The 12,766-nt window shown below is 44.9% G+C and overlaps 2 protein-coding genes across 9 annotated transcripts in view; both read right to left on the reverse strand.

The window, feature by feature from the left end:
• The window catches only part of LOC137032079 (sorbin and SH3 domain-containing protein 2-like), an 82,076-nt gene that overhangs the window by 29,809 nt on the left and 39,501 nt on the right, over positions 1 to 12,766 (reverse strand). For all 8 annotated transcript variants that reach the window (XM_067403607.1, XM_067403604.1, XM_067403605.1 and 5 more), the window contains 5 exons: positions 4,881 to 4,907; positions 4,423 to 4,547; positions 3,582 to 4,166; positions 2,894 to 3,103; positions 1,564 to 1,684 (listed from right to left, as the gene is read on the reverse strand). In XM_067403607.1, the coding sequence (XP_067259708.1) occupies positions 1,564 to 1,684; positions 2,894 to 3,103; positions 3,582 to 4,166; positions 4,423 to 4,547; positions 4,881 to 4,907 (1,068 nt within the window). The remainder of the gene's footprint in view (positions 1 to 1,563; positions 1,685 to 2,893; positions 3,104 to 3,581; positions 4,167 to 4,422; positions 4,548 to 4,880; positions 4,908 to 12,766) is intronic.
• LOC137031513 (uncharacterized) lies at positions 7,321 to 8,530 on the reverse strand. Its single transcript, XM_067402521.1, has one exon. The coding sequence runs from the start codon at positions 8,528 to 8,530 to the stop codon at positions 7,346 to 7,348; it is 1,185 nt and encodes a 394-aa protein (XP_067258622.1). The 3' UTR covers positions 7,321 to 7,345.

Here is a 12,766-nt window from a genome sequence, read left to right on the forward strand (position 1 = left end):
AAATCTATGATGTTCCCAAAAAATGTCAAAATCATGGCACATATCACACCGTGTCCGGACAAAAAAATAAATATATATACAGTACAGTGACAGAAATTGGGAATAGAAACTAATAGTATGTCTGAGCTTGACGGTCACAGTCAAATCTAATCTAATCTAATTGAGCAGGAACACTGACATGGCACAAGCTCTCACTCTGACTAAGCACCCTGAACTATGAAACTCATATGACGCAGCATAAATGAGACAGCTACATTTATTCCTTCACATCTATGCAGGTTTGCGGTAGCAAAAAGACAATGACATGAGGAAATACTACAGCAAACTATTTATCAGCATCTTTCTTTAAACTAATACAACAATTGTATGAATTTGCCATCCTAAGCAATTCCCCACCAAAGAGTCAGAGCTTTGCCTCTCCTCAGTTTCCCTTTGTTCGGGTATTGATTGCTCCTGTCTAGCCTAATGGATGCAAATGCATCATATCCTGAGGACCGGATTGCACCGCTAACTGCCAATACGGCATCCACTAACAAGAACTGTGCGTTATAAAACCATTATTTCAGAGTGCCAAAACTAGGAGTCAATCAATAGAAGGACAAAAAGACAATCGAGGAAAGCCTAGGTTCATAAAAGATTTACTGCGTCTGAATATGTCCAACATAGTATTCAAAAAACAGTATGCCCAAAGAGTAGTATGTCAGAATTTATACAGTAGTGTTTGAAAAATAGTTGGTAAAAGTACCCAGATGATCTACTACTTCTGCCGAGATTCTGGAGTACACGTTTAATGGTCACTTTACCATCATATGAAGCCACGGGAGAGGAGTTGTGAATAAGGTGCAACAGTTGGATTCTGAAATTAAAAACATTAATTTTCTCCATATGGAAAATTCCACCAATCATAGAGTCATAGCGAGCAAATCGCAAAGGGGGTGGCTGGGAACACCCTTTCTCATGAAGCACCACAAATTATGTAATCGAGTCATGCTTTCAAAATACTTAAATATATACAGTATATGAACATTTTGTATATATACTGTATGCAAACTTAATACCCACACACCTTCCACTATTTTCTTCCTTTTCCCCCATTATGGAGAATGAGGTCTCCAAAGTTCTCTGTGCCAGCCATCCTCCAATCTGTCCCTTAGACCCAATCCCCTCCGACCTACTACAGGAGATCTCTCCAACATTGCTACCTGCTCTCACTCACATCCTCAGCGCGTCCCTATCTACTGGAAAATTTCCCACCACATTCAAGCAGGCTCGGGTAACTTCACTCCTCAAAAAGCCAACACTTAACCTCTCTCTTCTGCCTTTTTTGTCTAAAACGCTTGAAAGAGTGGTTTTCAGTCAGCTCTCAGCTTTTCTTTCACAGAACAACCTACTTGAAGACAACCAGTCTGGCTTCAAAAGTGGTCATGTCTTTTAAGAAGCAGCTGTAGACATCCTATTCTAGTCTAAGTTGCTGGTTCTTGCCTAAATAAGCAATGTTGTGCCGACAGTCAAAACTTTGCCCAGTGATACCAGCTGGAGGTCTGGGTGGGGCTTTCCACTTACCTGAACTACGACCCTGCTGGATCTTTACCAGGCCTGGACTGAGGGTTGGGGGTGGAGGGGGGTACACAGGTGGAGAGAAGGGCCTCTGAGACTGAGAGCTTCCATTCACTGCCATCTGACCCTGGGCAACATAAGAGATGAAACTGTGGGTAATGTAATTTATAGAGTCACTTTAAGTCAAATAATTATGAGTGGGTGAAAACTATGGGACAAAAAGAAGTTAGAAGAATGAGAAATGCAAGACATGAGAGTACACATCAAAAGACAAAAAAAAAAAAACAGATACTGTACAACAAATGCATCTGAGAGATGTCATTAATGAGGTTGGTGCTTCTGTAGTAACGTTAAAGAAATTATGGACAACAAATGCAGAGGTAACTGAAAAACTGTTAGACCACATAACAACAAACACACATTAAAAGGACATATAGTAGAAAATAAGTGCAGGACAATCTATGTAAAAAAGGAATATGGTTCCATTATAAACTCATATTCCAATGATGTTCGAGTCTTCAGTCAACGGTGACAATATAAAGATGAGAATGATGTTAATCTCAAACAAACATCATGAAAGGTCACAGGGAGAATCTGAGGTCATCATAGGAACCTTAAAGTCAACATGAAATTAAAATGTACCTTATTTCTATTTTAAGTCAACATGAAATTTACATTTTTCCTTTCTTCAAACATATTCCTGTAAAATGTATCAGTGCACATTACTTTGAACAAAAAAGTTTGTAATCTTTAAAAAAAATGTAATATTTGATTAAGTAAATGCAACATTGCATATAAGAATCTTCTTTCAACACCACCAAAAACCCCAATTTTCTTCCTCAACTACAAACTCACATTTATGACAGGCTCCACTCTGCCAAGGATTCTCACTTTTCAATTCCAGATGGATAAAATCAAAGTCTCATCATTCTACAGTTTTTACATTTTAAAGCATGTCACATTATGCATGCATGTTGAAAAACTGCGTACAAAGTGAAAACCAAAGCAGCCACCTGCTGTAAGCTGACACAAAGCATATGACTCAAAGTTAGACATTCAATAGCGCTGAAAGACTAGTGAGGACATACAAACACGAGTAGATTCAAACAAACGTGACAGCAGACTGAGGTGAGGTGCGCCAGTCGAGCGTGATAGTTACGTTAGTGCCTGTGGCAGCTGACGGGGCGGTAGGAAGCTCGTCAGGGGCATTGGAGGCGTGGCTGAGTGTGGGGGATGGGGTGGGCGTGGCCGTGGCGGAGGAGTCCATGCCGCAGATCTGCAGCTCCTCCAGCCCGGCTGTGGATGATGAATAATGACTCAGCGCAGACACGGTTACCGGTGACGCAGCAGGTGAGGCCATTATTAGCCCCGAATGTTCCAAAGGGGTGTAGGGTGTTGGCGAGAGGACTTTGGGCAATAGCCCCGACAGGAAGTCGGGGGAATCCTGACTCGCCCGGCTATATGGTGATCGACGAGCTGATGGGTCTGGGGAGGAGGGTCCAGAAGAGAGCGTTCCAGTGCCCCCTCTTACAGGGGAAAACTCACGCTGATGGAGGTGGGTGGGAATAAAAGGGAAGGAAGACAAGAAATTAAAGTGAACACAAAACAAAGCCAGTGAGCAAGAAGTGACTGAAGCAAATGAACCATGTTGAGTGAAGAAGAACTGGGAAGAAAAATCTGTGGGAAGAAATAAAAGGTTGGCTGGAAAAATAAAACGAAATGAGTAATTAGCAGTAAACACACACGCTCTTTCATCATGCTGTCTGTGTTTGTTCACTCTATTCCATCAGATGAGGGTCAATGGGTGCTGTTTACACAGTTAGTTTGAGAATAAGAGATACACTACTGGTCAAAAGATTGGAATAATTAAGATTTTTAAATTGTAATAATGTTTTACAATATTGCAGCTTTGGTGAGCGTAAGAGACTTCTTTCAAAAACATTTATAAAAAAATCTAAATTATTACAAACTTTTGACTGGTACAGTAAGTGTACATTTTCACTGTAAATGAATGACAGTAATACCACCAAATTGCCGGCTGGTCTTGGTGGTACGACAGGGGCTCGCGTGGGATCAGCGGGGTCCAATGCATTTGTCCTGGATTCAGTCTCAAGCCATGATTGGGTCACTGCTTGGGGTTCTGGACTGCGGGGAGCTAACTGGATGGAGAGAGAGGCTACATGTGTTTCAGAAGTGGCAGTGGGGTCTTGAGGTGGGGGAGCGGACATTCCTTTCAGCTTAGTTTTAGACTTAGGGTCAGTTTTAATCATATTCATCTTGTTAGGTGTTGCATTTAGATGGTCAGTTGTGAATTTCGAAGAAGACAATTTGCTCCCAAGAACCCGAGTGATAAAACTGTTAGCATTAGCCTGTTGGAACGAGGGGGGCTCCTCAAGGGGGGCTTCAGAGGTGCTCGTGGCGGTTTGGGTGGTCTTAGAGTATGAGTATGAGGAAGTGGCGCTAGATTGGATAGTGTAAGAGCCTGTGGAAATGGCATCATCATTCTGTGGGGAAGAGAGGAAGGTGTCTGACAGTATTGCGAGGGAACTGTAAGATGGGGGGTTAGGGGTCATGCGATAGCTCTCTCTCCGAGGGGGCGGCAAGGGGACCTGACAGAAAAAAGGCCAATTCAAATATATAAAAACAGAGTAGATTTTCTAAAGAGAAATTTCAGTTTGACTTCTTAAAGTGTCAAGAAAACACACTTGATATGAACCCTTGTCTAAACACCTATAAAAAAAAAAGTTGTCATGTTGGAAAACATGACCAATATTAAACTAAACAGTTGTGAAGCACAATAAAAATATATATATACATATATACATACAGCAGTATGATCAAGAAATATATATACATAATATGTACCGGTGTAGGAGATTTCTTATCCTGTAGGTTCGGTCTAACACTGCGGAAGCCTTTAGCAGTCAAGGACGAGCTGCTGGCATCTCCATTCCTCAACCCCTCAGTCACACTGCGTGAACGACAGGCATCTACACACAAATATATATATTGATCACACACTTATCAAGAAATTAAGCATACACTATTTATCTTGTTTAACATGTTCATTTTGCCATCATTTGCTATATCCAGCAAAGTAAACCATCAGATGAAGGGTGCTTGTGCCATTGTAGATGCTCAGTGTGATAAACTCCCAACTTTTAAAGGTCATTATTCTGTTTAATTTATAATCTTGTTTCCTCATGGGGACCTAATGTACTGGTATTATTATACTTGTGGTCCCCATAACAGGGAATACCAGCACACACACACACACACACATGCCTGAAAACAGAAACACATGCGCATCAGCAAACACTTGCCTGAATCTGATGACTGGGAATCACTACCTGTGAGGAAAAAAAGATGTATTAATATAAACATAAAATTATTACAACTACGTAAGTGAGCTAACAATTTGGATGTGGATTTTGCACCAAAAATGAAGTTACTACTTATAACACTAATGACCACAGAAAACCAAGACAAATATGTGACAAAACATACAAAGCATGCAGAAGAATCATGCCCATTCAAATTAAGGGGAAACATGGCCCAGTTTAAAAAAATCTTATGTTACTCCTATATTTTTAACTTTTTTTTTTTTCTTTTCTTATATTTTGTTTATTGCAAAATGTGAGCCAGTCCTTGGTGCCCCCTCAAAAAATAGGTCCATGATGCCTGAAATCATCTAAATTGAGGATGGGCACAATATGGGAATGAAAATAGAGATCCAAAATTACAGAGGACAGAATATTAAAGAGCAGAAGCTGTCACTAAACACAGAGAGAGCTAAAAAGACCACACAAAGTTTGAAACATACTCCTCTAATTCATTATGATGATTAAAACCACAAAACAACATACTCTTGAAGAATGGAAGAACAAAAAAACATCTATTGCAAAATATACATGAACACACGCTGTGAGGATGACAGAGGTTTCAGCATTGTATGGGCTGTTACAAGTGAAGCTGAAGGGTACGGTCCATTTTGCAATTCAAAGTGACATCTGTTTTATTTCATCAAACCAGTATGTGCCTTAAACAATTCAACATTCAGCACTGCAGTGGCTAGCAGCTTTTCAAAATTTAAAGATGTGTTGTCATATCCATGACAGGTCTAGACAGCATGTCACTTTTTCAGCAAACTCACTCAAGCAGCAGAAAATAACGATGAAATTGCTGGATCCTTGTAACTATCAGCACAGAAAAATGGCAGCAAGAGTCTGTTTTTACATGATAACAGCGTAGTGTAACAGAGAGTGTGTTTTTAAAAGGGTAAATGATTTCATTAAACCTGAACAATGTCTACAGTATTTACCCTATAGTATTTAATACAGACTGAGTATTATTTTTAAATTAAGAAGGCGGTTACGTTCAATTGGAAAACCGTTACAGGACACCCTACATTCAGAGAAAATGTGTCCAATAGTATCTCTTTTTCTTTTTTCCTTTTTTTAAATTTCACTGGAATATCATAATTGTGTCAAAAGCTCTTATTTAATGTAGGGCTGTTAATCGACTAGAAAGTTCTGTCAAATTAACTTTAATCATGAACTGTTCTGATGGTAAGAAAATTCCATATTACAGACATTTACATATGGATTAAGGCACACAATTAATTGCATTAACCTTTTTATTGTGTTATAATCTACGGTGGCCCAGTAGTGCACAACACAACGAAATTAAAAAAGCAAACATAAGTTCACAACACAATAAAATAAAGCCACAACACAACGAAATAAATCCACAACACAACGAAATAAAGCCACAACACAACGAAATCGAGCCACAACACAATGAAATAAAGCCACAACACAACGAAATCGGTAATATTAGTATTCCTTGCCACTGTTCTATAAAGTCAACAGTCTTACAAAGATATCAACACCATGATTAGTTTTAAGTATGTAAACATTGTATATCGACATGAAATATTAATTAAAAATCAACTACATGCACAATAGCTTCATATTTATACTTGTGAATGATTTGACGCGATACAGCGCATGATGAAGGGAACATCTACCAATTCCACCAAGTGGTTAAAACGTATAATTTGTATTCATTAAAATTACTTTAAACATTTAAAAACAGACATATTCAAATTCCAAAGCTTGTTAGTTCCTGTTGGTAAGACTGACAAGCTTTGGAATTTGAATGTCTGTTTTTAAATGTTAAAAGTAATTTTAATGAATACAAAATACATTTTAACCACTTGGTGGAATTGGCAGACGTTCCCTTCACCATGCGCCGTGGTAGCGCGTCAAATCATTCACAAGTATAAATATGAAGCTATTTTGCACGTAGGTGATTTTGAATGAATATTTCATTTCGATATACAATGTTTACATACTGTTAAAATTAATTGTGGTATTGATATTACTGCCGACTTTATAGAACATTGGCAAGGAAAACGTCTCGGGTTACGAGTGTAACCCTTGTTCCCTGAGTAAGGGAACGAGACGCTACGTCGGATGACGTGATGGGAACCCTCTGTATTTTGTGTTCGTGAAGCACCTCTGTATCCAACCAATGAAAAGACGTGACGTCAGAGGCGGGTGACGTCACGGATCAGGAAGCTATAAAGCACACCTGAACACAAAGCACGCCAGCTTCTGTAGGTTGTCCGAAGCAAGCGCACCAGGTATGCGGGAGATACGGCCACGTGACGTAGCGTCTCGTTCCCTTACTAAGGGAACAAGGGTTACACTCGTAACCCGAGACGTTCCCTTTTGAGGGAACTATTGACGCTACGTCGGATGACGTGATGGGAACGCAATCCCAACTACGCCGTCTCTCCAAGTGCCTGGCTACTATCTTGTAGCACCCTGGCCCCGGGAGTGATATTAAGATGAAGATTATAAAATCTGATAAAGGTGTGCTGGGATGACCATCCAGCCGCACCACAAATGTCGTCCATAGAGACACCAGACAGAAGAGCTCTGGACGCGGCCATACCTCTCGTGGAGTGAGCCCGCACCATCAAAGGACACGGGCGCCCCACCGTCTCATACGCAAGTGAGATGGCCTCGACCAACCACTTGCTCATCCGCTGTTTAGATGCTGGACCCCCCTTCTTAGGGGACCCATAACACACAAACAATTGTTCTGTTTTCCTCCACAGGGCAGCTCTGTGGACATACACATCTAGTGCTCTTACAGGGCAAAGCAGATTCTTTCTTTCCTGATCCACATTTGTGAAAGGAGGCGGGCAGAAAGCCTCCAGTACAATGGGGCCTGGGACCTTCGTTGGAACCTTTGGAACATAGCCCGGCCTGGTATGTAGAAAGGCTTTCACCATACCAGACGCGAACTCGAGACAGGATGGAGCGACTGACAGCGCTTGTAAATCACCAATTCTCTTCAGAGAAGAGACGGCCAAGAGAAAGATAGTTTTCAGTGTCAGGAACTTGTCTGACACCTCTTCTATTGGCTCGAAGGGAGCCTCAGCCAGCCCTTGGAGCACAATAGTGAGGTCCCAGGTCGGGGTCTTTGTGCACACCACAGGTCTCAACCTGAGTGCACCACGGAGGAAGCGTACTACTAAGGGGTCTCGACCCAGCGAGGAGCCCCCTACAGGGATATGATGAGCCGAAATAGCGGCCACATATACTTTCAGCGTGGAAGGGGTTAAACCTTCCGAGAACTTTTCCTGAAGGAACCGAAGCACGTCTGAGACTGAGGAATGGACCGGGTCCAAATTATGCTGTTCACACCACAAGGCGAACACTTTCCATTTGTATAAGTACAGCTTCCTCGTGGAGGGAGCTCTGGAATGAAGGATGGTCTCCACAACCTCGGTTGGGAGACCAGTTTCTATGAGCCTTGCCCCCTCAGGGGCCAGGCCCACAGTTTCCACATATCTGGGCGGGGATGGAGAATCGTGCCACCCACTTGAGACAGGAGATCCTGCCTGAGAGGAAGCTCCAAGGGAGAGCCGTGTAGTAGAGACATTATGTCTGAAAACCATATTCTGGTCGGCCCAGGTCGGGCCACCAATATTAGGTCGACCTTCTCCTGGCGAACCTTTTCCAGAACTCCCGGGAGCATTGAGACTGGGGGGAATGCATACAGACGTAGCCTCGGCCACGTCTGCAGCATGGCATCCAGCCCTAGAGGTGCTGGGTGCTGAAGTGAGTACCACAGAGGGCACTGAGCTGACTCCTCTGTGGCAAAGAGATCGACTTGAGCTCAACCGAAAGTTTTCCATATCACCTCCACCACCTCGGTGTGGAGTTTCCATTCCCCCGGTCTCGCGCCCTGCCTCGACAGGGCGTCCGCTCCCACATTCAACCGCCCGGGGATGTAAGCTGCTCTCAGCGAGAGAAGCTTCCCCTGGGACCAGAGGAGGATGCGGCTGGCCAACTTTGATAATGGGCGAGGCCGCAAACCCCCCTGATGGTTGATATACGAGACCACCGTAGTGTTGTCCGTGCGGACCAACACATGATGATCTCTCAGGTCGGGGAGGAAGTGTTTTAGTGCAAGGAACACCGCCATCATCTCCAGCCGATTTATGTGCCAGGAGCGCTGATGGTCCTCCCACAGACCCTGAGCTGAGCGGCCACTCATGACCGCTCCCCAGCCCGTGAGGGAAGCATCTGTCGTAAGCATTACACGACGACCAGAAGTCCCCAGCACGGGTCCCTGGGTTAGGAACCAAGGCTTCTTCCACATGACCAGAGCACGAAGGCATCGCCGCGTGACTTTGATCATGCGAAAAGGATTTCCCCTCGGGGAAAACCCCTTGGTCCTGAGCCACCACTGTAGGGGTCTCATGTGCAGAAGGCCAAAAGTAATAACGTTGGACGCAGCTGCCATCAGACCCACCAGTCTCTGAAACTGTTTTACAGTGAGTGACTGGCCTAACTTCACCCCTTTCACGGCCCCGAGAATGGAACTCACACGAGCAGGGGACAACTGCGCCTGCATCGTGGTGGAATCCCAGATTACACCTAAGTAGTTTGCAACCTGACTCGGGACCAGCACACTCTTTTTGGCGTTGAGCCTCAGCCCAAGTCTCTTCATGTGCGACAGAACAACATCTCGATGTTGAACTGCCAATTGTTCTGTTTGAGCTAATATCAACCAATCGTCGATATAGTTCAGCACGCGGATGCCCTGGAGTCTCAGCGGAGCCAGCGCTGCATCCACGCACTTCGTGAACGTGCGGGGTGAGAGGGATAGGCCGAACGGAAGAACCCTGTATTGGTAAGCTTCGCCCCCGAAAGCAAACCTGAGGAACTTCCTGTGTGAAGGATGGATGGATACATGAAAGTATGCGTCTTTCAGATCTATCGCTACAAACCAGTCCTCGGACCTGATCTGAGGGATGATCTTTCTGAGTGTAAGCATTTTGAACTTCAGCTTCATTACAGATCGATTTAACACACGTAAATCTATGATCGGACGCAACCCTCCATCCTTCTTCGGAACAATGAAGTAGCGGCTGTAAAAGCCCAACATTTTGCTGGGAGGGGAAACCCTTTCTATAGCCCCTTTTTGCAAAAGCGTCGTTACTTCTTGCTCAATCACCAGAGACTGCTCTGGGGTTACCACCGTGGGAAGCACCCCGTTGAACCTGGGCGGTCGTGAACCGAACTGAATTCTGTAGCCCTGTTCTATCATGAGCAGCACCCACCCATTTTTCCACTCTTCCAAATATTCTACTAAGGGAACCAGTCTCTCGAGACTGGTCTCTGGTGTTTTTTGAGCACTTGGCTCGTCTATCTGACGCGGCGCACTGGCAGACAGGCGAATCACGTGCTGACCGACCCCCCTCGGAGGATCGGTGGAGACCGCTGCGCCCTGACTCACACTTGGTGGCAGGGTTGGCAGAACGGTCCCCTGAAGGCACCGAGGAGGACCCGATATCCGAATCCTCCCTGAGGGGGCTGCCCTCAAGAAGTCCTGTGACACTAGTGTCAGGACTTCTTCTTTGAAGCCTTCTGGGAGATAATGACGGTCCTCAGATCCGCCCTACCTCCGGAAGGCTTTGCCTGTGCCGCCCGTCCCGGTCCCCAGGCACTGCGTGGGGGAGTACGGGAGGCGACACTGGCTTTTTGCTGCGCTCTGTGCGCGGATGTTGCTGAGGAGCTGGCTGTCGGCCGAGAATAACTTTAGAAAACGCCGCCGTCTGTTTACGTGACTCCTGAAACCTGTCGACGACTGTTGACACTGCGTCGCCGAACAGGCCATCAGGAGACAGCGGCGCGTCCATGAGCGTGTTCTTATCACGTTCCTTAATGTCCGACAGATTCAACCATAGGTGCCTCTCCGTGGCCACCAGGGCTGCCATAGAAGGTTCCTTGGTGGCCCGGAGAGCTAAATCTGTGGCTTTACGCAACTCATGGATTGCCTCAAAGGACGCTTCCCCGCTCTGATCAATTTCCCCCAGCAGGTCGGCTTGATATGCCTGGAGGATAGACATTGTATGAAGGCATGCCGCCTCCTGACCTGCTGCCGAGTAAGCCTTGCCCACCAAACTGGATGTAGTTTTCAGAGGCTTGGTGGGCAGCGCCGGAGTCTTAAGGGACGACGCGGTCTCGGGCGAGAGATGGCTCGCAAGCGTCTCCTCTACCCGAGGCATCGCCCCATAGCCATGATTTTTTAGGCCAACAATATTGCTGTACAGCGATGTCTGCGGGTTGTACAGCCGATACTGCACGGGTCTCTTCCACGACCTCGACACCTCGGCATGGAGGTCGGGAAAGAACGGGAGACCCCGGCGCTGAGGCAGTGACCGAGGGGGAAGAAAGCGTTCGTCCAGTTTACTTTTCACTCTGGACTCGGCTTTCTCCGCAGGCCATTCTATATTCAACTTTTCAACAGCCCTGGTCACTACCTCTAATATCTCCTCATAAGCCGGTAAAGTTGATGGCGGTACATCATCGACACTCTCTACATCAACCTCCTCGGAGGAAGATACATTGAGCATCGGTGCCTCTCTTCGGGGGGAAGAAACCGCTACGCTTGCTTCCACCACCAAAGGAGAGACACTGGGTCTAGCGGGTAAGGGAAGCGATAAGGCAGGGCCCGTCTCTTCCCCCTCCGCTAGATCCATCTGTGAACCCCACGAGCGCAGCCTACGCTGTGCCTCGGCAACAGCGGGACCGGACCCGCGGGGAACACTCGCTTCGGCGCCCTCCTCGAAGAACGCTCGACGCGATCGCAGCACTCTGAGGGTGAGCCGCTCACAGTGCACACAGACAGCTCCCTCGAGAGCCGCCTGTGCATGCTCAACCCCCAGGCATTTTACACACATGTCGTGTGTATCCCCTTCCACAATGAAGCGTGGGCAGGGAGGAACACACTTCTTGAACTGCTGCTTTTCCGCCATAATATTTCTTTATATGTCTTTTTTTATTGTGCTTTGAAACTCTTGTCCTCGGACGAAGAGATCACTGTGTGAATATATCAGACAGACAAACAATAAATAAGACAAACGAGATACAGAGAGCGCTTGCTGAAGACAACAGAAGCTGGCGTGCTTTGTGTTCAGGTGTGCTTTATAGCTTCCTGATCCGTGACGTCACCCGCCTCTGACGTCACGTCTTTTCATTGGTTGGATACAGAGGTGCTTCACGAACACAAAATACAGAGGGTTCCCATCACGTCATCCGACGTAGCGTCGATAGTTCCCACGAAAGGGAACTAACTTTACCGAGCTCTGAGAGCCCCCTAGTGGTTGGGAGCATTTCCGTTGTGTTGTGGCTTGATTTCGTTGTGTTGTGGCTTTATTCCATTGCGTTGTGGCTCTATTTAATTGTGTTGTGAACTTACAGTACATTCCAAAAGTTTGGAACCACTAAGATTTTTAATGTTTTTAAAAGAAGTTTCGTCTACTCACCAAGGCTACATTTATTTAATTAAAAATACAGTAAAAAAACAGTAATATTGTGAAATATTATTACATTTACATTTAGTCATTTAGCAGACGCTTTTATCCAAAGCGACTTACAAATGAGAGTAATAGAATCAATCAAATCAACATGAAAACAACAGTATGTAAGTGCTGAGTGAAGTCACAGTTATGTCAGTAAAGTGCTCATAGCGAATTTTTATTTTATTTATTTTTTTAAATAAATACACAGATACACAGTAAAATCCCCAGAGTTAAATCAGCTCTGCTCAGAGTACATATGGTCCCTCTCTAAATAGTGTTAAAGTAACACTGAAGCAGAGTTAAAGTTAATGAGATAATTAA

Source organism: Chanodichthys erythropterus, chromosome 12 (assembly GCF_024489055.1).
Source record: "Chanodichthys erythropterus isolate Z2021 chromosome 12, ASM2448905v1, whole genome shotgun sequence".
Classification (NCBI taxonomy): domain Eukaryota; kingdom Metazoa; phylum Chordata; class Actinopteri; order Cypriniformes; family Xenocyprididae; genus Chanodichthys; species Chanodichthys erythropterus.

What these genes read in the sequence shown, in the direction of transcription:
- LOC137031513 (XM_067402521.1), bottom strand. Translation starts at nt 8,530, where the DNA reads ATGGTTTTCAGACATAATGTCTCTACTACACGGCTCTCCCTTGGAGCT.